The 22589-nt window shown below is 37.8% G+C and overlaps 1 protein-coding gene across 3 annotated transcripts in view; it reads left to right on the top strand.

Moving 5' to 3' along the window:
* The window catches only part of LOC116305478 (uncharacterized), a 78439-nt gene extending 60983 nt beyond the window's left edge, over nt 1-17456 (top strand). For all 3 annotated transcript variants that reach the window (XM_089038207.1, XM_089038205.1, XM_089038206.1), the window contains 3 exons: nt 11796-11869; nt 14900-15020; nt 15372-17456. In XM_089038207.1, the coding sequence (XP_088894333.1) occupies nt 11796-11869; nt 14900-15020; nt 15372-15607 (431 nt within the window). In that variant the 3' untranslated portion in view covers nt 15608-17456. The remainder of the gene's footprint in view (nt 1-11795; nt 11870-14899; nt 15021-15371) is intronic.
* The last annotated feature ends 5133 nt before the right edge of the window (nt 17457-22589 follow it).

Here is a 22589-nt window from a genome sequence, read left to right as displayed (position 1 = left end):
CCCTCCACGCATGTGCGTTATGCTGGTAAATTACGATAGGCGCACCCCGGCCCCCATACTTGTGCGTCCCGGAGTAAATGAAGCCGTCGGTGATGTCTTTCACGTGTATGCGCCTTTCTAAAGCAACCTCTAACTTCTTGATGTTTTCAATGGTGGCTCCTGCCCTACGAGTAGCATGCTCCCATTTCCTGATGGCTTCTCTTCTCTTCAACGTAAGCTTACCTCCCCTAGAGGAATCCTCGAAGAACTCTCTAACTAACTTACCCACGCAGTTACCCGGATGCCGCATTGGTTTGAGCTTCTTAACGTCCGGGTTCTTAATTTCATACGCACCGTAAATAACCACGGTGACCGGGTAAGCAACTTCGTAGAACAACATGTCGATGCCCACCAGCGCCCCAGGACGCGTGTCCTTGTTTAAAACGAACAGGTCCTTCCTGCCAGACGCCCGTATTGGATTCCTGCCCTTTTCTATTATCCACTCGCCGTCTAAATACTTTATAAACGTCAACTCCAGGCGGTAATTACCTTCGGGCATTAAGTCAATTATCCTTTCTGCTCTTTCCTCGCTCATCGTCTCATCTGTATCTCCCTCCATAAACGTTGTGAAGGCAAAGTCGGCGTCTAAGCGGTCCAGCACCTGAGTTCGCAGTCGGCGCACAGTCTTGTTACTAATGCTTTTGATGGTGTCCATCTATATCTAAGGAATATTTTATCCTCCGTTTGCGACACAAATATTTTAACCTTCGCAAACATAGCAGCAGTAAGGAAATCTTCGCGCAACATATAACAGAACACGGGTAATTCCCGCGGGGGACGCTAGTGCGTAAACACGGGTAATTCCCGGGCAATTCCGAATGGTGACCGCGAGTCCCCCTTACTGCTGCTAGGTATGGAACTTCGAACTAGTATCATTGACCATATTGTTAAAAGAGGTGGAGATGTAATTACGGAATATTTTCAAGGATCATTTACTGAAGTTGCTAAACACTTCATTTTGAGTCGAATGGTCGTTCAATAGCTATGGAAACAATGTTGCGAACCTCGTCTACAACAACAAGATCTTGATTTCATTGAAGCTTTAAAGACAGCTAGACCATCAATATTTATCTTGCTTCTTAAATCAAATAGAATCTTAAAATAAATATTGCTATGTACCTCATGTTCCTTTGTGAGTAGACTTTGAAGCCAAAACAGTTAATATAAATAACATAAATGTAGGCTATAAGAATTTATATGTTGTCATGCTGAATGAATTTGCAGTATCGCTTATCGTATAAGTTCTGACTTTTGAAACCCTGTACTCCTTATCGATCTTCGCTCGTTCGTGCAGAAAATACTGCTCGAGTAGATGAATCATAAAGAGTTAACCAAAACAAGCTATTGCTCATGAAGTTCATTGAAAATCCTTAGAAATAATCGCTTCGAAACCATCGGTATCTTCTTGCCTTGAAATCCTTGTTGACGAAATTGATAAATTAATATTTCTAGTTCGGCTGTCTTGAATTACAGCAGTCAACAAAATAGAGCATGCGTAGACATGAACCTCTGCCACGTGGTCAACTAGCTCCGCCCTCTCATAATCACTTGACAACATAGTGACATTGATTGACATCTGGTACATGACAATTGATTGGACTATTGATGTGAACCCCATAGAAGATGCCCGCAAAGGTCTTGGGTACGTTCCTGAAGACCCCTGGGTACTATTGCGCAACTTTCCCATTTTGTCGTGGAGAAGATCTTCCCAAAGCCTATGATATGGATTTCGTACGTTTGTTTTCCCGCTTTGAAGGACAGACTGATTCAAAGTTGGGTCAGTTTCATATAGCGCCTTTTGTATATCAAACTCAGGAGGTGGAATTTTGCCTTTAAGAATGTTTTCAAGTTTTTTTGGGATCTTTGTTCAACTCAAACCAATTTTCCTCCTGTGTTTCACCGGCACCGACGCTTAAGTATTTGGTAGGATCGCTCTCAATGAGAGAAGTCCTGACTTTGTAAATATACCGTTCTTTGATCGAAGCAGAAGCTGCCTGTTTTACTTTTAAAATCATTTTCAATGGATGAAATCTCCTTGACCAGATCTCGCTGCTGTCGATCTTCCTCTTTTACTTCTGATTTTACTTCAGGGTGTTTAGTCAGTTCTCTACAATGAAACAAAGTATTACACTTCTGGTATGGGCAATTCAGGCGATTATGTCCTTCCCTGCGGTGACAATTGCTACACATCGGTCCCTCACGTTGAGTTTGACTTTGTTTATTCTTTTCAGAGCGTTCTTGCAGCCACTCGGAGACTCTTCGTTCTCTTTCTTTAGCATCTCGCAAGTTTTCTTTTAGGTTATCAATATATTTCTCCAAGGGAGACTTGAAAAACAACTTTGGTGTGACTGGTTGACAGCTACTCGGTGCATCTAGTTTACATGTAAAGCCGCTTGTGGACGGTTGAGACAACAATTGTGTGGCTGGTCCTGCTTTGGCTGAAGGAGGAAGATCAGCAAATAAACTTCGTGAGCTTCGACTAGAAGTTGGTCTTTGTTCTTGTCGCTTAACTTTCGTCGGTGGGCTAAACGTGGGAGAGTTAGCTTCTTCAACTCTAAGGGTAATTCGTTTAAAGTCTGTGTTTTCTACCGGAGAAGCACATCTAAACATTTCCACCAAAGCACATGGATTATTTGGAGCGCGATCGACAAAACATTTCTCATCGTCACAGTATTGCACTCGGAGCTGTTCAGGCTGTAGATAACTGTAGCGTTTTGAAAGGGCGCGAATTCTCTCAACCAGTGAACTGTAATCAAATTTGATAACTTCATCGGGGCCAACAAAAAGAGACACCATACCTGTCATTATCTAACTTAATTTTTAGATGATACATCGAAAACTGAAACATTATCTTACTCAGTGCTCAGCTTAACTCAAAAAATATAAACGAGAATCATCAGTTCGCAACGTTCACAGAGTCACGATGGGGTTAAGAGGTGCTTTGTTCGCTCTTACCTTTCTTAGTTTATATCTTCTACTATTTCATCATTCATATGAAGATAGTGATTCCTTAGGATACCAGATACCGTTGAGGGGTGAAATATCCTCGATATCAGTGAAGGGAATGCAATTTGGCCAAGAAATATTGTCGAAGCTCACTCCTTATGGATCTATCCCGTCGAGAGCTGTGTTCAGAACACTGAGAAGACCGAGTCTGGTGACTGTTCCTATGAATAAGTACTTATTCGTTTTATTTCTTTTAATTTCCAATGATATACAATTTAATCCTGGTCCAGTCAACAAGAAGAAGTGCACTATTTGTGAGAAAACTATAAGAAGGAATCAACAAGATATTGGATGTGATGGCTGCCTGCAGAAGTTCCACTTGAAATGTGCGACTTTAAGTTATACTGGTCGAAAGAAAAATCCCAAGCCAGTGGAATGGAGGTGTTTTAACTGCGTATTTCCTTTTAGTGATTCTTTCATGGAGGAAATTGTACAAGATTCTTCTACAATTAATATTCATAACCAAGAAGTACAATATTCAAATTCATCTCAAGATTCATTTGTGGACTCCCAACCTCGCATCATCACCTCTAGACAAAAGGATAGTCGCGGCCTTCTGATCCTGCATTTAAATGTGAACAGCTTGCAAAATAAATTTGAAGAACTGGAAACTCTAATTCAACATGATTTTCGAGCGCAAGTAGCATTGTTGACAGAAACCAAAATAGACTCTTCGTATCCCAACAGCCAGTTTAAAATAGAAGGATATAATATGTATCGCAACGACCGAACCAAAGGAGGCGGAGGGATTATGGCTTACTTTTCTTCTAATCTACCATCAAAGAAATTAAAACTACCAAGAAAATTCACCACAATTGAATCTCTTGCAATCGAATCTAAGTTTGGCAGTCATGATGTGGTTGTGCTGTTAATATACAGACCTCCAAAGGCGTCTGGCCAAGACTACTACCTTCGACTGGAAAAAGAACTTCACGATATTGTTACATGGGCGTCCCTTCAGAAGCAGTTTATTGTCATTACTGGCGATCTGAACCTGGATCGACTAAGACCAAACACTAGGGAAGGAAAGATTCTGTGTGATTTGGAAGATCTATTGGGACTCACCTCATTAATAAATCAGCCAACCAGAATTACCGAGAACAGTCAGACACTGCTCGATGTCATCCTTACTAACAAACCTCATCTCTTCAAGGAGAGTGGAATTTATAACCCTGGAATCAGTGATCATTCACTGGTATATAGTCTTATGACTGAAGCCGCTATTCGTCATCCTAGTAAAACCATCTCCTTCAGGTCTTTCAAGAACATCAATGTGGACGATTTTCATCAGGACTTGCAAGCTGCACCATGGCATGTCGGGGAGATATTTGAGTCAGTAGATGACCAGTATTCGTACTGGAACTCCCTGTTTAATAACATCTTACAAGATCATGCACCCCTTAAAAGGATGAAAGTCAGAGCCAAGGACGTGCCCTACATGACTACAGAATGGAAACGTGCTATAAGAAAAAAACGCAGATACGCGAAAGAATTTGCAAGGAATCCCACGAACGAAAATTATAGAGAGAGAAATAAATGGAGAAACATAGCCACCAAGCTTCGACGCAAGGCGATAAAGGAATACTGGAAAGTAAAGACGGAAGACTTCAATAAGAATCCCAGAGAGTTCTACAAAGTATTTAGGCCGTTTATCGATAGTAAGAGCCAAGGAACTGATAACGGTGTGATTAACTTGGAAGTCGATGGAAACATCATGAAAGATCAAACCCAAGTAGCTAATCATTTCGCAGACTATTTTGCTACAGTGGCCACTGAAATTGGTGATAGACAAACGCTCTCGCTCGCACAAGAACAACTAAAAGATCACGTCAGCGTGCAGAGTATAAAAGACAACAAAAGAGTAGTCAATGGCCCGGCATTCGAGTTCAGCGAAATCAACGAAGCTGAGGTTACCAAAGCACTCAATGCATTGAATCCTAAGAAAAGTATGGGACATGACTTAATACCCCCCCAGGTTCTTAAGATGGCAAGTGATGTACTAGCACCTTCACTAACCAGCATATTCAATGCATGCATCAAGTCCAAGTGCTGGCCCTTAGAATGAAGAAAGGTATTTGGGTACCTGTCTTCAAGAAAGATGATCACTTAGATGTCAAGAACTATAGACCAATAACATTGTTGAGTGCCATAGACAAAGTCTTTGAGCAGCTTATAAGCAATCAAGTATCAAACTTTATGGAGCCTCGTCTCTGTAAGACCATGACTGCCTACCGAAAAGGTCACAGCTGCGAAACAACGCTAATTGCCCTGGTAGAAGATTGGAAGAAAGCTGTGGATGATAAGGGCACTGTAGGGGTGCTTTCAACCGATATGTCTAAAGCTTTTGATTCCCTACACCATCCCTTATTATTGAGTAAACTGGAAGCTTATGGATTCTCTGCTGATGCTACTTCTTTACTGCGATCTTACTTCCTTGAAAGACAATGCAAAGTGTGTATCACTACATCCTCATCAAGTAAGTGTGTCGAGGTCGAAAGAGGTTCTCCACAAGGGTCCAATCTTGGTCCATTGTTATGGAATGTTTTTCAGAATGATTTACCATTCAGTGTCAACAAGGGAAAACTGATGATGTATGCTGACGACCATCAACTCTATTCCACCGGGAAGAATGTCAGGCAAGTTCAAGATACTCTTAACGAAGAGGGCAAATCTATATCTGACTGGTACCAGGTTAATCAGCTGAAAGGTAACCTTACGAAATATCAAGTGCTGAGCATTGGTTCCAAACAACAGGATAAAGTACTGGACGTCACAATGATGAACACAAGCATCAAGCAAGACAAAGTGCTGAAAATACTTGGAGTATCCATTGATGAGAACATGGATTTCAGTCATCATGTTAGCTCAGTGTGTAAAAGAGCTGCCAAGAGAGTCGGTGTCCTAACTCGTCTTCGTAACATGTTACCTGTAAAAGCAAAGCTAAAGATATACAAGACTGCCATACTGCCAATACTGACCTACTGTCATACAGTATGGCATCATTGTCGTGCTTCGGATAGGAGAAAGTTGGAGCGTGTTCAGGAGCGAGCCCTAAGAGCTGTGTACCGTAATAGGACTAGTGATTATGCAACACTTTTGAAATGGGCTAACCTAAGTACTCAGAACGATCGTAGATTACAAGATATAGCTATACTTATGTATAAAGTTAAAAATCGTTTAAGCCCTTCCTATGTTACTGACTTATTTAATCAGTCCAGTTGCAGATATAATCTTAGGAATTCTGACTTCATCATACCAAGAGTTAATACAGTCAATTTCGGAAAACACAGCATAAGATATCTCGGACCAGTTTTATGGTCTAAGCTTAAGAGGAACGTTAAGTCATTAGATACCCTAAGTAAATTTAAAAGACACATAAGAACACTTAACTTAGGTGACCTCATGAGTGATAATTGCCAAAACTGCCTCTTATGCGCTACCTAGTAAGCGTATCGATCTGAGTATCGAACACATGTAAATTAGGATCAGTTGGGGGTGGGAATTATCTTACAGTTACTATGGGGTGGGGTAAGGATTTAGCTTGTAGTTTACACAAAAGTGTAAGAATAATGGGTATATTTAGTCGGAGGGGTGGGATATTACCGTAAATTAGATAATTGTAAATATCATATAGGGGTTGTTTTAAGGGTTGGAAACATGGGATAAGATTTTTATTGGTTTTATAGGGTTCTAGATAGGTGTCCCCAATTAGTATATTTTGTAATAAGCTAGAACGACATGACACAGTAATAAAGTTTATTATTATTATTATTATTAACTAAAGAGTGAAATAAAAAGCAGCGGCAATTCAGCAGGAACGATATCACGTGATGTGAAAATTGTGTCATCGTGGTAAGTAAAAAAGCTATCACGTGACAGATTCTGGTAAGTGACAGCGCGACCAAAAAAAGACTGGGTGCCGCGGTCTACTGATTTTAATAGTAATAATAATAATATTTATTTGTATAGCGCTAAATCCACTAATTGCTCAAAGCGGTCACTAATAAAAAAATAATACATAATTAACTAAGCTAATTAAGAGTGACTGTCTGTAACGATCAGGCAAAATTCAAAATCCGTGGCAAACTTCGAAAAATCGATTTCGCTCATACTTTCAAGTTAGTTAGGGTAATGTATCCTAAGAATCGCTGTATAGTTGGTTTGATCAAATAACGCTTTATTATGGAGAAAAATGGAATTTTTCAAACACTCCCGAAAACGCCGTTCGCGACAGTAAATTTTGACTCAACTTTCGCGGATGTTGGACAAAAAATAAGCAACACTGGGAATAAAAACAACCCATATTCTTGAAGAACAATCTATTGAGTACGATATGCGTGACTTTGGGATCAATTGTACAATTTTAAGATAACAAAATAATTTTATTCGCTAGACGTGTGTTTAGAGTATCAAAAAGTAGGTCTTACAAAAATATTCATTCTGAATGTGCTTAACCTCTCAGTCGCGTGAAACTTCGCTGGTCGATTAGTCAGATGTTGGTCTTTCTAGTGATGTAAAGAAATCTTTGGGCAAATGATTGTGTGTCACGCAGTATGTCTTCAAACTTTGTTCAAATTACTCATTTCTGACCTCTGGCCGCTTTCTATGACAGACAAGATACTAGTGTTTATAAGTAAAATACAAACTCAAAAACAAGCCTAAAACACTTTTATAGCCTTAAATAATGTAGCTGTTTAAGAATTCTTACCTGGCAAACTCTGAAACCTGGATTTTTATGAATGTTTTTAGACACAACAGCCATCTGGTTTCTTTCATTACCGACTCGAACTTGTCAACGGCCGAGTGCCACAGGGAGCCCAACCTTTCTTGTTGTGGTGCAAAACACAGGAAACCCAGATTGATTAAAAAATCGTTTTAATTTGTTTTAATGATGATGCAAACACACACAATAAAAAATTTCACAACTATTCCAGTAAAACTTACTGAATTACATGATAATCTATAATATGAATGACTAATAAAGAGGGGGAAAAACTGCAGTAGAACCTTACTAATCAGTGGTAACAGTTCTAAATTGATTTTAAAGAAGTTGAACCGTATACACTACATGCAATTGTTCTGCTCGGCATGTCATCATAAATGATCACCGGCCTCTAAGGTTCATAATTAGTACCGAACAAATGTATGTGACAGAGGCACCCACGACTGGTTCGTCAAAAGAGGAATGTCAAAACCTAACCCTCGTGCACGTGTTCACAAAAGCAACCAGGATAGCTTGTTTGTGATAGCAGTTATAGTTGACGTCATTCTCCAGTTGAGACGTGCAATGCCAGACCTGAAATCCGTCAGCTTTAGACAAGATAACGCTCAAGATAACGCTGGAGTTCAAAGGCTCTCCAGCAAGCACAAAGTGAACGTGCGCATGGATTTTCAAATCCTCAAGGAGGCAAAGGTCCTTGCGATCGCAAAGCTGCTGTACTGAAGAATCACATGCACACTTATCTAAACTCTGGAAATTAATGACATCACGAGCGCAGTACAGATGAAAACCGCTATGGAATCACATGGTGGCGTACGTGGCCTAAGTGTAGCACTGTGTGGTTTACAGATTCCCGAGACATATCCCACAGAGAAATGGGAAGGCGTAAGCCTTGACAATGATGTTATCTTCAAAAAGCGTAACATTGTGGTTTGGAGAGCATACGGCGTTGGAAAAGGAAAAAAGATACCCAACACGAAATTTGAAACAACGAAGACATCGTCAGCTCTAGCCTTACCCACCCTTAGGAAGATGGAGTATTCTGATGACCAGGTTCCAGATTTCTGCGATGTCATACCTAGACAAAGTAGGAAATATAAACCAAAGACCACTGCAGATTCTCGCAAGGATAACAGCGATACCGATGATGACACGCTGTTCACCTGTTCCGAAGAAGGATACGTAAAAACTTTCCAAAGATTTTCATGTTCTGCATCTACTAACATACATTTGTTCGGTACTAATTATGAACCTTAGAGGCCGGTGATCATTTATGATGACATGCCGAGCAGAACAATTGCATGTAGTGTATACGGTTCAACTTCTTTAGAATCAATTTAGAACTGTTACCACTGATTAGTAAGGTTCTACTGCAGTTTTTCCCCCTCTTTATTAGTCATTCATATTATAGATTATCATGTAATTTAGTAAGTTTTACTGGAATAGTTGTGAAATTTTTTATTGTGTGTGTTTGCATCATCATTACAACAAATTAAAACGATTTTTTAATCAATCTGGGTTTCCTGTGTTTTGCACCACAACAAGAAAGGTTGGGCTCCCTGTGGCACTCGGCGGTTTGCAAGTTCGAGTCGGTAATGAAAGAAACCAGATGGCTGTTGTGTCTAAAAACATTCATAAAAATCCAGGTTTCAGAGTTTGCCAGGTAAGAATTCTTAAACAGCTACATTATTTAAGGCTATAAAAGTGTTTTAGGCTTGTTTTTGAGTTTGTATTTTACTTATAAACACTAGTATCTTGTCTGTTATAGAAAGCGGCCAGAGGTCAGAAATGAGTAATTTGACCAAAGTTTGAAGACATACTGCGTGACACACAATCATTTGCCCAAAGATTTCTTTACATCACTAGAAAGACCAACATCTGACTAATCGACCAGCGAAGTTTCACGCGACTGAGAGGTTAAGCACATTCAGAATGAATATTTTTGTAAGACCTACTTTTTGATACTCTAAACACACGTCTAGCGAATAAAATTATTTTGTTATCTTAAAATTGTACAATTGATCCCAAAGTCACGCATATCGTACTCAATAGATTGTTCTTCAAGAATATGGGTTGTTTTTATTCCCAGTGTTGCTTATTTTTTGTCCAACATCCGCGAAAGTTGAGTCAAAATTTACTGTCGCGAACGGCGTTTTCGGGAGTGTTTGAAAAATTCCATTTTTCTCCATAATAAAGCGTTATTTGATCAAACCAACTATACAGCGATTCTTAGGATACATTACCCTATCTAATTTGAAAGTATGAGCGAAATCGATTTTTCAAAGTTTGCCACGTTTTGCTCGATGGTTACAGACAGTCACTCTTAAAAACTAAGATATAAAAGGTATGCGAAACAAAACGATAAAAATTGTATTTATAAATTAAAAGCTAACTTAAACAAATGTGTCTTTAGAATTTTTTAAAAAAAACAGACACAGATGGAGACTTTCGTGTTTCTAGCGGTACATTGTTTCACAATCTTGGTCCAGCAACAACCAAAAAGCATCGTCTCCATACGTTTTAAGATTGCTATTAGGTATAGATAAAAGTTCTTTGCTAGTGGAACGTAATGATCTAGAGTACTTCTGATAACTTAATAACTCAAATAAATAGCATGGTAGAAGACCGTTTTAAAGCCTTTATATACAATTAAAAGTAACTTACAAAGTAATTCTATATTGTACAGGCAGCCAATGTAACCAGAGTTATTAACTCTGATGTACAAGCTGGAGTTATGTGCTCAAATTTCTTAGTTAATGTAACAACACGAGCTACTGCATTCTGTACGGACTGTAACCTATTGACAAGAAACTTAGGTATACCACAAAGTAACGAATTCAGCAATAATCAAGTTTAGCACTTATGAAAGCATGAACCAAGATCTCACAAATAGTTTGATTAAGAAATTTACGAATCTTAGAAATGTTTCCTAAGTGAAAAAACGATGCCTTACATATCTGTTTAACATGATCTTCCATACTAAGTGAGTTATCAAATAATACACCTAATTCACGAACAGAATGACTGGGCGCTACACTTTCAGTTCCTACTAGTATATTTGCAAGATCAGGCCTAGGAAGAAACCTAGAGCTTATCACTATCGGTTCAGTCTTGTCTTGGTTTTACTTAAGGTAGTTTCTAGTCATCCAGCAGTCAATATCCTGAACACAACGTTCGACTGAGGACTGTGCATGCTCAAGATCTTTGGAGCAACTTGTTTTGAACGATACATATATTTGAGTATCATCAGCATATAAATGATATTGCAATTTATGTCTTTTGATGATGTCTGCAATATCTGCAATGTCTCCAGTTTCGAATTCCAAATTACCGCTGTGTTCCTTGATTACAGACTCATTTGCACAGGGTTAGCCTCGTTTCAGTGTTTAAATATTCACAAATACCAACAGTAAAGTAAAGAATGCACAACTTCAACAATACAAACACTTTGAAACTCGACGGACCTTGACTGGAACACGTGAATATTCTGCACAAACATAGTAGGCATTTTTAAATATACGAAAATTTACTGGGGGTAGTAAAATATCCTGTATAAAATATAATTAACTTACTCAGGGTTTATAGAAAGGTTATTGCAAATTTATTTCCTTATTGTATTCAGTGTTTTGATTTTAAAATGATGACAAATAAACCCAAATGCCTACTATGACATCACACTCATAAGCATACTGGAAGTATAAACCTTGATATCTCCAAGATGCATCACTCGAATCATACAGAAATAATTTACTATTTAACTTTTAACTTCATGTAGAATCAATGCTGATAACATTGAGTTAGGGGTTATAGGCACTTTAAATTAAAAAGGTTTCACCATCCACAAAAGCTCAATATTTTACTGTTTACCCCAACCCCCCTCTGAAGCAAAAGCGAAAAGTACAGTGCAGTGTGTCTGGATGACTTTCCCTCTGCATCTATAACCATTGATATAATGCAGAACAGTGATTTACTGCCATAAAATTAGAAGTTTGTAGGAGCAATTAAAATAGGAAATCTGATTTCTTTTCAGACGCAACGTTCAGTGCCTATGAGCCGTATGAGACAACAGTAAAGAGAAAAAATACCCATAAGTATATATCTGTGGTAAGTATATATCCATGACGAACCAAGTAAAAACAAAAAGATATAACTAGCTAAAAACTAGTGTGAGCTGCGTCGGTGTTTCTAATGAAAACAGTAATGATAAAAGGGTAAATTTTACACCGTGAAAAGATGAAAAAACTTACTGACGTTTCGGGCGCTGGTAGAAAGGAGTGTTGATATACTAAGAAAAAGGGAGTTCTTCCCTCTGACAAAGAACTTATCATTACTGTTTCAAATAAAAACAAGTCCTCTCTATGTGTTGAGTTATATAAGCATGTTGGGGCTCGTATAAAATATCGGCACCAGCTTCAATGACTAGGACGGATCAGATAGGATTATTTCTAACTAGCCTGCGTAGCGGCCCTCAATAAATCGTGGGGTTGGGATTTTATTGAGGGCCGCTACGCAGGCTAATTCCCAACAGGGGTTGAAGGTTATTAGTATGGAAATCAGAAAAATTCCATTAGTTTCGGCATAAGTTTGGTTACGATGGCCGAGAAGGGCCACTTCTGAGTTCCGAGTTCCGAATGCTGACTTCCGACTTCCGACTTCCAACCCCGACTTCTGAGTTCCGACTTCGGATTCCGAGTTCTGCGTTAGAGGAGGAGTGAGTAACTAAGGGAAATGCTTTACCGATAATTAGCTGTCAGACCTGTCAAAATGATTTTATGCAGAAACCAAACTGAAAGAGACTAACTAGGTCTTTGTAGATTAATTTTTGTTTAAACCAACGTTTGACAGTTCGAAGTCCCATTGTAAAACCATGAACAACGGCTAGAAACCCTAATATTTCGTAGTTTGTATAACCTTGATGAAAGTAAGTTCGAATTAATTCTCGTATATCTGGCCATGGCCAGAAATTCCGGATGGTCCTGCGCAGTAAGGTTCACCAGACCTTTCAAGACAATCTTGTGAATAAATACATAAAACATATAGGTATGTTATGGTATCGTAAATTTACGAAGAAAATTCCGGATGTGACGCAGGCTACTCTCCGGTTTTCTTCAAATTTTCTGAACCTTTAGCATAAAGGCTAAAAATTGCATTTCCGAGGGTCTGAATTTCAAACATTATCGGGGGAGCAGGTCCCCTAGCCCCTCTAGTTGCTCCCGCATTCAGCGATAAACATTTCAGCCTGGCTACGGCCCTGATCAGTAGGCCATATCTATTATTACTAACACTAGCCTAGCTTCCTAGTTGACACGATGAAAATAGTTTTTATCTAATGCTAAAAAATTTTTATTTTCACAAACGTTGCAAACCTCTATAAAATTTTATTGAAACTTTTATTAAAACTTAATTCTGAACTAATCTAGAGTTCAGAATACCTGACCCACATAAAAGTTTTATAGTGAAAATATCGTTATTTAGCTGTTGGTATCATCTTTATCATCACTATAACAACACTACTTTCTGGGGGGTCAGAACAAATTGTGCCTCACAAAAAGGGGGGGTCAGGAAAAAGCAAACATGCCCTCCTCCCTATAAATAATGACCGGTCCCTAAGTCACTTCGACATTCGGCAGCAAGAATAAGAAGCCAAAGATAATCCAAAACAATGTCCCAGCTTATTGTCCAAGGTAGGATGACATGTTAATTTACTAGTTAAACAATTTGGTTTAAGGAATATTTATTTCCTTAGCGAATACAAGACATTTTTTATGGATGTTATACTCAACCTTAGTCATACTTCACTTGAAGTTGAAACGAATATAACTGTATGGTATTGCATGTTTTTCACAATTACTGATTTGAAGTTGGGGTATATTATAAAGGTTATTTTTATGTAAACGTTTCTATAAAATATGAATCTGAAAACCATTCTGATCCGTTCCTCTGAAATATTGAAAGCTAGCTGATACGAATGAGTTGTCGACTCTTCTTCCGATCCTGTTAGAGTGATTTCCCTCGCACGGGCTCAAATCCCGTTCAAGGCTCATATTTTTTTCCGAGTCTTAAAATAAGACAGTGACGCAGCTAAAATGCTGGATCGTATTATAAGCTTTTTAATAAGCATTTGCACAATCCCTAATTCCTACTGATTAACGATTCCTTACTGATAAAAGTTTTAAACAATTTAAGATGGGCACCAAGGTAACGACAACTAAAATATATTTTATAAATAAAATCTTTCTTAATTGTTTGGACGTGAAGCGTGATGCGTACTTGGCATTCAAAGAAACAATCCTGAGTTTTGTAAATTTAAAAAGTTATAAAAACCCTATATCAGTCAAATTTGCCTAAAAAATGTAGATTGATAATAGGAGGTAAAATTTTGACGGTACTCAGTCATAGGCCCCGTTTACACAAAGCCGGATATTTTTGTAAACGCATATTTTTTTATCCGTTTAGGCCTACCGTTTACTCGGAGACGGTCTTTAGCCGGCTTTTTTCGAAAACGCTTTTCAAAACGGATATTTTTGAAAACGCTGGCTATGCGTTTCGGTGTAAACACTCGAAGCCGGATATTTTCGTAAACGCTGACGTCACTAAACAAAGGAGATCCCAGGCTCAGGAACTATGCGCATGCTCACTTAGTTCCTATAAGCGTTTCCGAGTCGATGGAGCGTTTTCGTGTAAACAGTCGAAAACGATGCGAAAACGATGAGCGTTTATGCGAAGCCGCATGTAAACGCACTACCAAGGCCAGTACATTAAATGTTCTATGCATACCACTCACATGCTGATTTTTACTGAGGAAGGAAACCAGAGAACCCGGAGAAAACCCTCGTAGTATGGGAGAGAACAATTTCGAGGAATTAAGATATCCCAAGCCTAGTGGCACACTGAAAGACTCACTCTCCCTGTCTTTCATTCTTGAAATCGTGAAATAACCATGAAGTAACCATGAAGTAATCTCTATTTCTAGAAATATCATTTTTATAAAGCAAGTCTAGCAAAGTTTCAAAAAGAACAAAATTCTAATCAGTTGGTTTAGCAATGTGCATGATATCATTTATAATTTTGAAAAGAAAGAGGTATGATCTAGTGATTTTTATTCACATATCTGACCTATTGGTGTTCTACTAGGAAAGTACTGAAAAAGTCGACACGTTTTACCATTACACCGACGACAAAGGCGCTGAAGGGATAACAAGGGATAAAACAATAAGACCATCTACCGACCCAAGAGACATGATGATCGGAAAAGGTATTTAAAAACATAATTATAATAAAAGATGTAATAAAAGATGTAACAACTTACACGGCAGTTTTTAAACAGGTTAAATTTTTTATATGTTAAAAATTTATTTATTTATTTATTTACTTTTAAATTTCTAAAATTTTCATAGCAAACGAGTTAATTTTTGACTTGAAAAGGACATTCAAAAGACGTTTACAGTCTATTTTGGAAGGTACAAAGCTACAAAAAAATGTCTACTCGCTAGTTTTAGCTACGGATGCGTCGGATATTTTTTGAATTTAGAAATATGACTTTATTGACAGCGAATGGCTAATCCTTTAGTTTTTAATGTTGTGGTTGTTGTTGTTGTTGATCCAGGGGTCTACTTGACAAAGAAGAATCCTGATAAGCATAGCAAAGAAGAAATATTACAAAACAACTATGATAGCGCTCTTCTTTCCACAAACCCCGATAGAGTAAAGAATTTTGTTAAAATCGATTTGCCTACTAGTAAAGTAGACAAAGCACCTGGCTCCCGTGATGTCTACAAATACAAGGGTGAGGATGGTCTCGACCTCAGAAACTATTGCCACGAGATCATTAAACGGGACTAAGATCGGCCCAGTCGTCGACTTGCATTTGCCGCGTCAAATCTATATGCCTATGAGGTATGGAGCGCCGTTTTTCTTGAAACTAGTAGAAGGTTTATACCAAACATAACACATGCCGTCTTCTGGCGCTAAGCAAAAGAACCGATGTCTTATGTCGCAAGACCAAACAAATGCGGCTTATTCACCTATTGGGCACTCTTAGACCCAACGGGATTAATGAACGCTTTGCTTTTACCTAACCCACTCTTTTGTCTTTTGATTGTTTCTTTCGTTTCCTTGCCCACCTTGTTTTCATTGGTTTCTTTTGTCTTATTCTCAGTATATAAACAATCCTTTCTACCACCTCTCTCTCTCTTTTACTCCGACGAAGGACTAGCGTCCGAAACGTCAGTAAGTTTTTTCATCTTTTCACGGGTGTAAAATTTACCCTTTTATCATTACTGTTTTATCAGAAACACCGACGCAGCTCAAACTAGTTTTTAGCTGGTTATCTCTTCGATGTGTTATAAGATTTTAAGCGTTTAAGGTGGCTGCCTACTTTTGAACGTTCGATTTGAGCCCACGATGTGCGCGCGCTCAAAAACCGCTGAAAAATCTACAAGATTTTATTGAAGAACCATACGCGTTTTGGGCTTCAACAGGGCAAAACCCTCAAATTTTGCACGGGACTCTATATTTTTTGATAGCTCATTCGAAAAAACTCCTAAAAATCTAGGTTATATCGAAATTTTAGGAAAAGTTTAAATCAGGAACACATGAAAAAATAGATTTTTGTAGGGATTTTTGTTCGACAATCATAAAGTCTGCAAATAACTATTATCTTATTAATGTTATTTTTTTCTAATCACTTCCGGTGGCGCAATGTTTACTCCAAAAGCTCGTGCGTAGGCTTCCATTAAATGCTGATTATCTCGAAAACGAGCTCAAGTTACCCTATTTTTCTTTCCAGATTTGGAATCAGTATTAAATTTCAATTCGGAAAATGATCGAAGTTTTAGAAAAAGCTTAAATCAATTTCCAAAAGTAGGCAGTCACCTTAAGCCATTGTCCTCAAAGACAATTAGATTCGACGCGGCAAAAGTTCGACGACCAAAACTAAGATAGCATTGCTCTAGGGGTAGAGGTCTTGGTTAATATGTTAGATTGAGAAGACGCAAAGATCTTTACATAATCTGTTTTTACGCATGGGACACCTTGTTTTACTAGTCGTTGTTGCACTTAGTTCTGAACTGCCGTCTACTATTAATAGATAGCGAATTTGGCTGATTACCGTATGATCTAATAACCAACATTTGTTTGTGGGTAAGGGTTGAATAAAGATCGATAAAGATTTTTTTAAATCAACAATATTTGCTTTTTAGCTTATACTTAGGAAGATTTTTTTTAATCAACAATATTTGCTTTTTAGCTTATACTTAGGAAGATTTTTTTTAATCAACAATATTTGCTTTTTAGCTTATACTTAGGAAGATTTTTTTTAGTCAACAATATTTGCTTTTTAGCTTATACTTAGGGAGAGAATATAGTAATATAATAGACACCTTTTCGAAACTATCTTGGATGTAAGCCTAACACGTGATACACCGGCAAAAGAAATGTCCAAAATTCCATCGGAAAAAGTGTGTCTCCTTTTTTCCCTGTTAGCCTTGCATTTAATATAATTTTATAACTTGAATAGTCTATAACCGCCGCGACTCTCTACCATTTGAACCCCCTTTTATATCGACTGAGGAGGGTGCATCACGTGGTGGCAAACACCAACTTTCTATAAAGTCACGTGAACAAATCGTGTTCCTTGGAAATCCTGTAACGCACTATGCTGATAAACATAATAAACATTGTCAATTAGAAATAGGTCAGTACGTTTTTGGACTAATCGATATAGCTATACCGACCATCATCATTATTATCATTGCATCTCTGCTTATTGCATTTGACTAGAGACATATATATTCATACCTGACCATATTGAGATAAGCAACTTGTACTTAGACTCCTCACTAAAGCACGCACGTCCACTCTCTACATCACTGATATGACTTTCAGTGAGTTTGATAATCATCCTAAAACGTTGACTATATAGACAAATTGTAGTAAAGGTGACATTAATGACAAAACTCTCCCTGCAATTCTGTTGGTATTAACTATAGATAAATCACCATCCCAGTTCTAAGTTTATTTCGAATTTGTATATATATATTTCACTAGAGGCTCTTTCAGCTTCAATTGATACTCTGTGTTTGTTTTGTCAATCATTTAAATAGATCTATGTCCTCATACTCTACTTTTTGATATTATCTTTCTGCGCATGCTTCTTCCAGTTTATTTTCTTACTCCAGCTGCTACGGTATACGTAAGTAGTCGAAGTCAGTTTTACGTGTTGACAAGGACTGTCTCTATTTTGAGACCGATGAAAGGTGGCCAACTTGAATTCTATTGTTTTCCAGCTGATTTAAAAAACTTTTAGCCAATCATAAGAGAGAAAATTTGCAAAACTGAGGTGTCACTTTTTCTCTTGAAATCGCGGATTTCCAGTTCATCAAGTTACGCTTTTCAATGAGAAGCACATCTAAAAAGCAATTGAATTTGCAGGTAGTTGGAGCAATATGCGATACATCAAGACTTATTTGAAAACGCAACCCCAGCATTCTATGCTATGCTTTATAAAATCATTTTACGTTTGCCCCCTCGGAATTACAATTTTTTAAAAATCTTTGTGGAAGTTTTACAATGAAATATATGTGTCTACCCTGACAGACTATTCACTTTTTATTAAAAAGATATCGATGAAATATCAGGATTTATCCGGTGTCTAAAATCTCGTACATTCTACTCAGTGAAGATATCATATCCGTCACATGAGAAGATATGACCGTTGCCATGACTACGTTCTTATCAGCCAATCACATTAAGGCCTTCGAGGTTCTTTTAATCCTCAGATCAAAAATGTCAGCTCAATCGACGGCAACCGAGAATTGTGATTATGACTTTGACCTGTTTTTTATTTATTTTTTCATTTTATTTTCATGGGGAATCTTTTATCATCTTCAGTAGTAGAAACAGAGACTATAAAATAAGCCAGTGAGATTAGTCACAATCCGACTGATGGTAAAGTTACGTTGCAGAGTTAAAACTTTGCAAGCAATTTCTTGCCGAAAAACATGCCACAAAGTGAGATTAGTAAGTTTTGCTCTTATTCTAATTATTCTTTATCACAACGCATGCGCCGTCAACATTTTTTTAAAGGATGCCTTGTTATTATATATTCCAAACTTTGCTAAACCAACCAAGATTACATGAAACACGTTCCTATGATCGATTATACACAACTTTGTTGATCCTTGACAGCAAAAGAAGAAGAGTTACAAAACAGACACGTGGGAGAGCAATTCTTCTGTTTTATACAATGCATTTTTGCATAGCAGCACGCTTTTTCTGAAATTTTTCATTTTTCATAGTCGGCGAGTTGCCATTATGGACGTCATTATGATGGTGTAACCGCTTACTGCAAAAACATTAAACATGATTTGTTTGGTTTTATTTGTTTTAAGATCGACATAATTAAGTTCGATGTTTGAATCAACCAGTCGAACTTAATTAAAAGAGTCAGCTTGCAAAAAAAAATTAAAAGTCGAAGCCATTTATCAGGCGCGTACTTCTTTAACACAACTAATTTATCCCTTAGAACTGATCTTCAATTGCAGAAAACACTGCTGAATCAAAGCATGAATAGTTGACCAAAATAATCTATTGCCCATGAAGTTTGAAAATTCTTAGAAATCCTCGCTTATTAGAAGTCCTTATCATCTGGCTAAAAATTCTTGTTTACAATTACAGAAAATTAATATTTCTAGTTCGGCTGTCTTTATTTACAGCAATCAACGAAAAAGAGCATGCGTAGGTATTAATTTACGTCACGTCACGTTTTAATCACCCGGCAACATAAAGATATTGATTGACAGTTGGCTAATTGCTAGGACTGTAGACCGGAACCCTTTAGCAGAAGCCCGCAAAGGTCTCTTGGGTAAGGTCCCGAAGACTCCAGGGTACTATTGTGCAACATGTCCATTTTGTAGGGGAGGAATCAGGATGGAAAAACACAAAGGTATTTTATGAGCGCTTTACCACAGACAACCCGTTGTCTCTATGTTCTATGAGACAGAACAAAGACATAGAAAGAGACTGCCTTGATCGATGAGGCCAATGTACGCTTCTCACCCCTGTGCACTTGTTATAGATGTGTATCTTTTGTCTCGACTTGAGAACTACATACAAGGTCTTTGGCTTGCTTCTTGGTTTTGGTCTTTGTGGGTGTCGAAGGGATTTCAGAAATTTGCTCCTAAATTGATGCACTCTTTAGGCGGTAGTCTCGTTGATCGACCCAAAGGATTGTAATTCTTCAGAACTCTTATTTTCTGATTCAGTTTTGTTGTCCTCTGCAGGATTAAGAGCCTCAAAAGTTTTCTGTATTTTTCTTTCATCAGTATTGGTATTTGTCGTTTACGATGCAAATGTCGAAGGAAAGTACCTGAATTTCATAAGTTTGCTCCGAAGCGGCTTGATCGTTGATGGCTTTGTATGGAACAACGAAGTATTGAACGAGATTGGTATTCGACCTCGCAATAAAGCATTTCATTATAATAATTCTTCATTTCGACAAAAAATCTTTTTTTTGAAAACTTTTAATGAACATCGAAGTTAATAATGCCTTGAAACGACTGAAAGAACGGCAAAATATACCCGGTTTTCAGAAGCAGCAAAAGTTTAGAGTAGATGTTTGTAAAAAAAAATCAAATTTTGTTAAGACGAAATCTTCATTACTTATCTCGCGCTACTCAATCACGTCAGAGTCCTCTAAGTATCTGGATGTACGCTCGCGCACGCTAATTAACCAATCAGAGCGCGCGTTATATCGTGGCTATGTCATGAAATATTTTTTTCGCAGTGTGACCTTCAATAATGACTATATAAAAATTATTTTTGGCCTGATTGAAAATATCCCATCCCATCCCACTCACCCATCCATCCATCCATTCATCCATCCACTCATCATTTCATGTGCGTAGCAGCTACCATTTAAAGACTCGAAGACTCTTGCTTTGTCCACTTGCAATTTTTAACTTTGTCTGCCGGGTAAAAAGAAAATGAATGTGCTCATGAAAGAAAAAACAAAGCTAAAAGTACATGGACCATTTTAGCCATTTAGCGTATTTTGGGGGTTTTCAATTCCAATTCTTAGTCTTCGTCCGAATAGCATTATTGCACTTTAATTTTTAGCATTACTAAAAATAATATGCAAAGGAAAGTGGCCTGAAATGGAGGGGGGATGTCTAGTCTTAAGCTTGTGGTTCACCCCGAGTGCGAGATAATGATGGAGTTTGGGGTTCACATTCTTAGGGGTCCAATATAGTTTACCTGCTCAAAGATGCTATCGCAGCATTTGGAGACATAGGAGTCAATGAAGTTGGTGCAGGATACTCATTCAACATGTTCAACCTCCCAGCCTAGGTCTAACATTGTTGCTCAATGATCTCTTCGATTCTCACGCTATTTGAAGCGCTCACCATTATATTTAACGTTGCTTATACTTACAATTAACATTAACATCAAAAGTTGAGTTCGCTGTAGTTTTGCATTTTTCCCCATTGTTCACGTCCATTCTGTACCATTCTCCTTCTTCACGGCTGATTGCACTGAATGAGGTAACTCTAGAAGATATAGAATAGATAGCAGTTGTCATTGAAAGTTTAAAAAACCAAACAAAAGTTTAGCGAAACATATCTAGTACAATCACAACAGTAACATTAGGATAATCGTGAATACAACAGTCAGAACTAAATCCGTATCCGTATTGCTGAGTAGCACTAATGACGTAATTTCGTCTCGTGCGGAATGTTAATCAGCTAAATCGCACGTTTTCAATAGAATTGCCCTATTTCACTATGACGTCACATCAAAACAACCTATTGTTTAAACGCAAGGGATCATGGTCGTCGGAAGGGGTCAAATCAACGCAAATTCACCTAAAATTGTTCTAAAACCCGTATCGATCCACGAAGAGAAGTAGAATAGCCAGCAAACGCTCAGAATATTTTTTAGTACATATTAACATATTATATCTGAAAACCAGGCCATTTTAGATTAAACTGCTTCGAAAGGAGTAAATTTTGTTGAATTTTCTTTTGGATTTGGCGATTCTATCCCCCGCATAAACAAGCAGTGACGTCATAGTGAAATAGGGCAATTCTTTCTGGCTTACAGCACATGTTGGTCAGTGTTTGACCACCATTTGGAGCAGATAATGAGATTCAAAAACTTTTATCAGCTGAGTGAAACCCAGCAATTCTTCTAATTTGTCATTATGAATCGTATGTTGACAGCAGGCCTGCATGGGAGACGTTTAAGGTGGCTCGACCCCCTCACGCTTGACCGCTACCCTACACTTTTGGAACGCTGGTGCATAAACGTCTTTTATCCGATTGCAAATGTTTTTTGCACATAAGTCACATAAAGATTGAATTAATGTTTGATGCAGTTTTTTTATGAGATCGGACGTCATAACACGTGATTATGATGAAATATTTGTTTTCGTTTAGAAAATAATTTTAGCCTTGCAGAGCGTTCAACACTAAAATGCTTCGTACCACATAATTATATACTAGATGCCTCCATTTGTAGGGATTTTTGAAAAAATCTATCCAGCTAATAATGAGATATTTGAGATTATTTAAATATAGTGCATAATCTACTTCAAAACTAAACAATGGATTTCATACGGCCGAAATTAATATTTCAGAGCTATATATTCACAAAAGTCATTGCTCATTTAGTTTTACTCTGTATCTAGTTTTAAAAGGAACATTTTGAAGGTAATCGACTTATGCGATTTTGTGAAAACGTATAGTGCAGAAGACGGGGTAAACATTTGATGCGCACTTTTCATCGCAGTGTTCTAGTCAATCTTACTAGATCTTCCATTATTCTA

This window comes from Actinia tenebrosa, unplaced genomic scaffold (assembly GCF_029948245.1).
Source record: "Actinia tenebrosa isolate PJP-AT-01 unplaced genomic scaffold, QUT_ActTen_1.0 PGA_scaffold5__44_contigs__length_20552954, whole genome shotgun sequence".
Taxonomy (NCBI): Eukaryota; Metazoa; Cnidaria; class Anthozoa; order Actiniaria; family Actiniidae; genus Actinia; species Actinia tenebrosa.
Note: the sequence above shows the minus strand (reverse complement) of the source record. Positions and strands in the feature narration are given on the sequence as shown.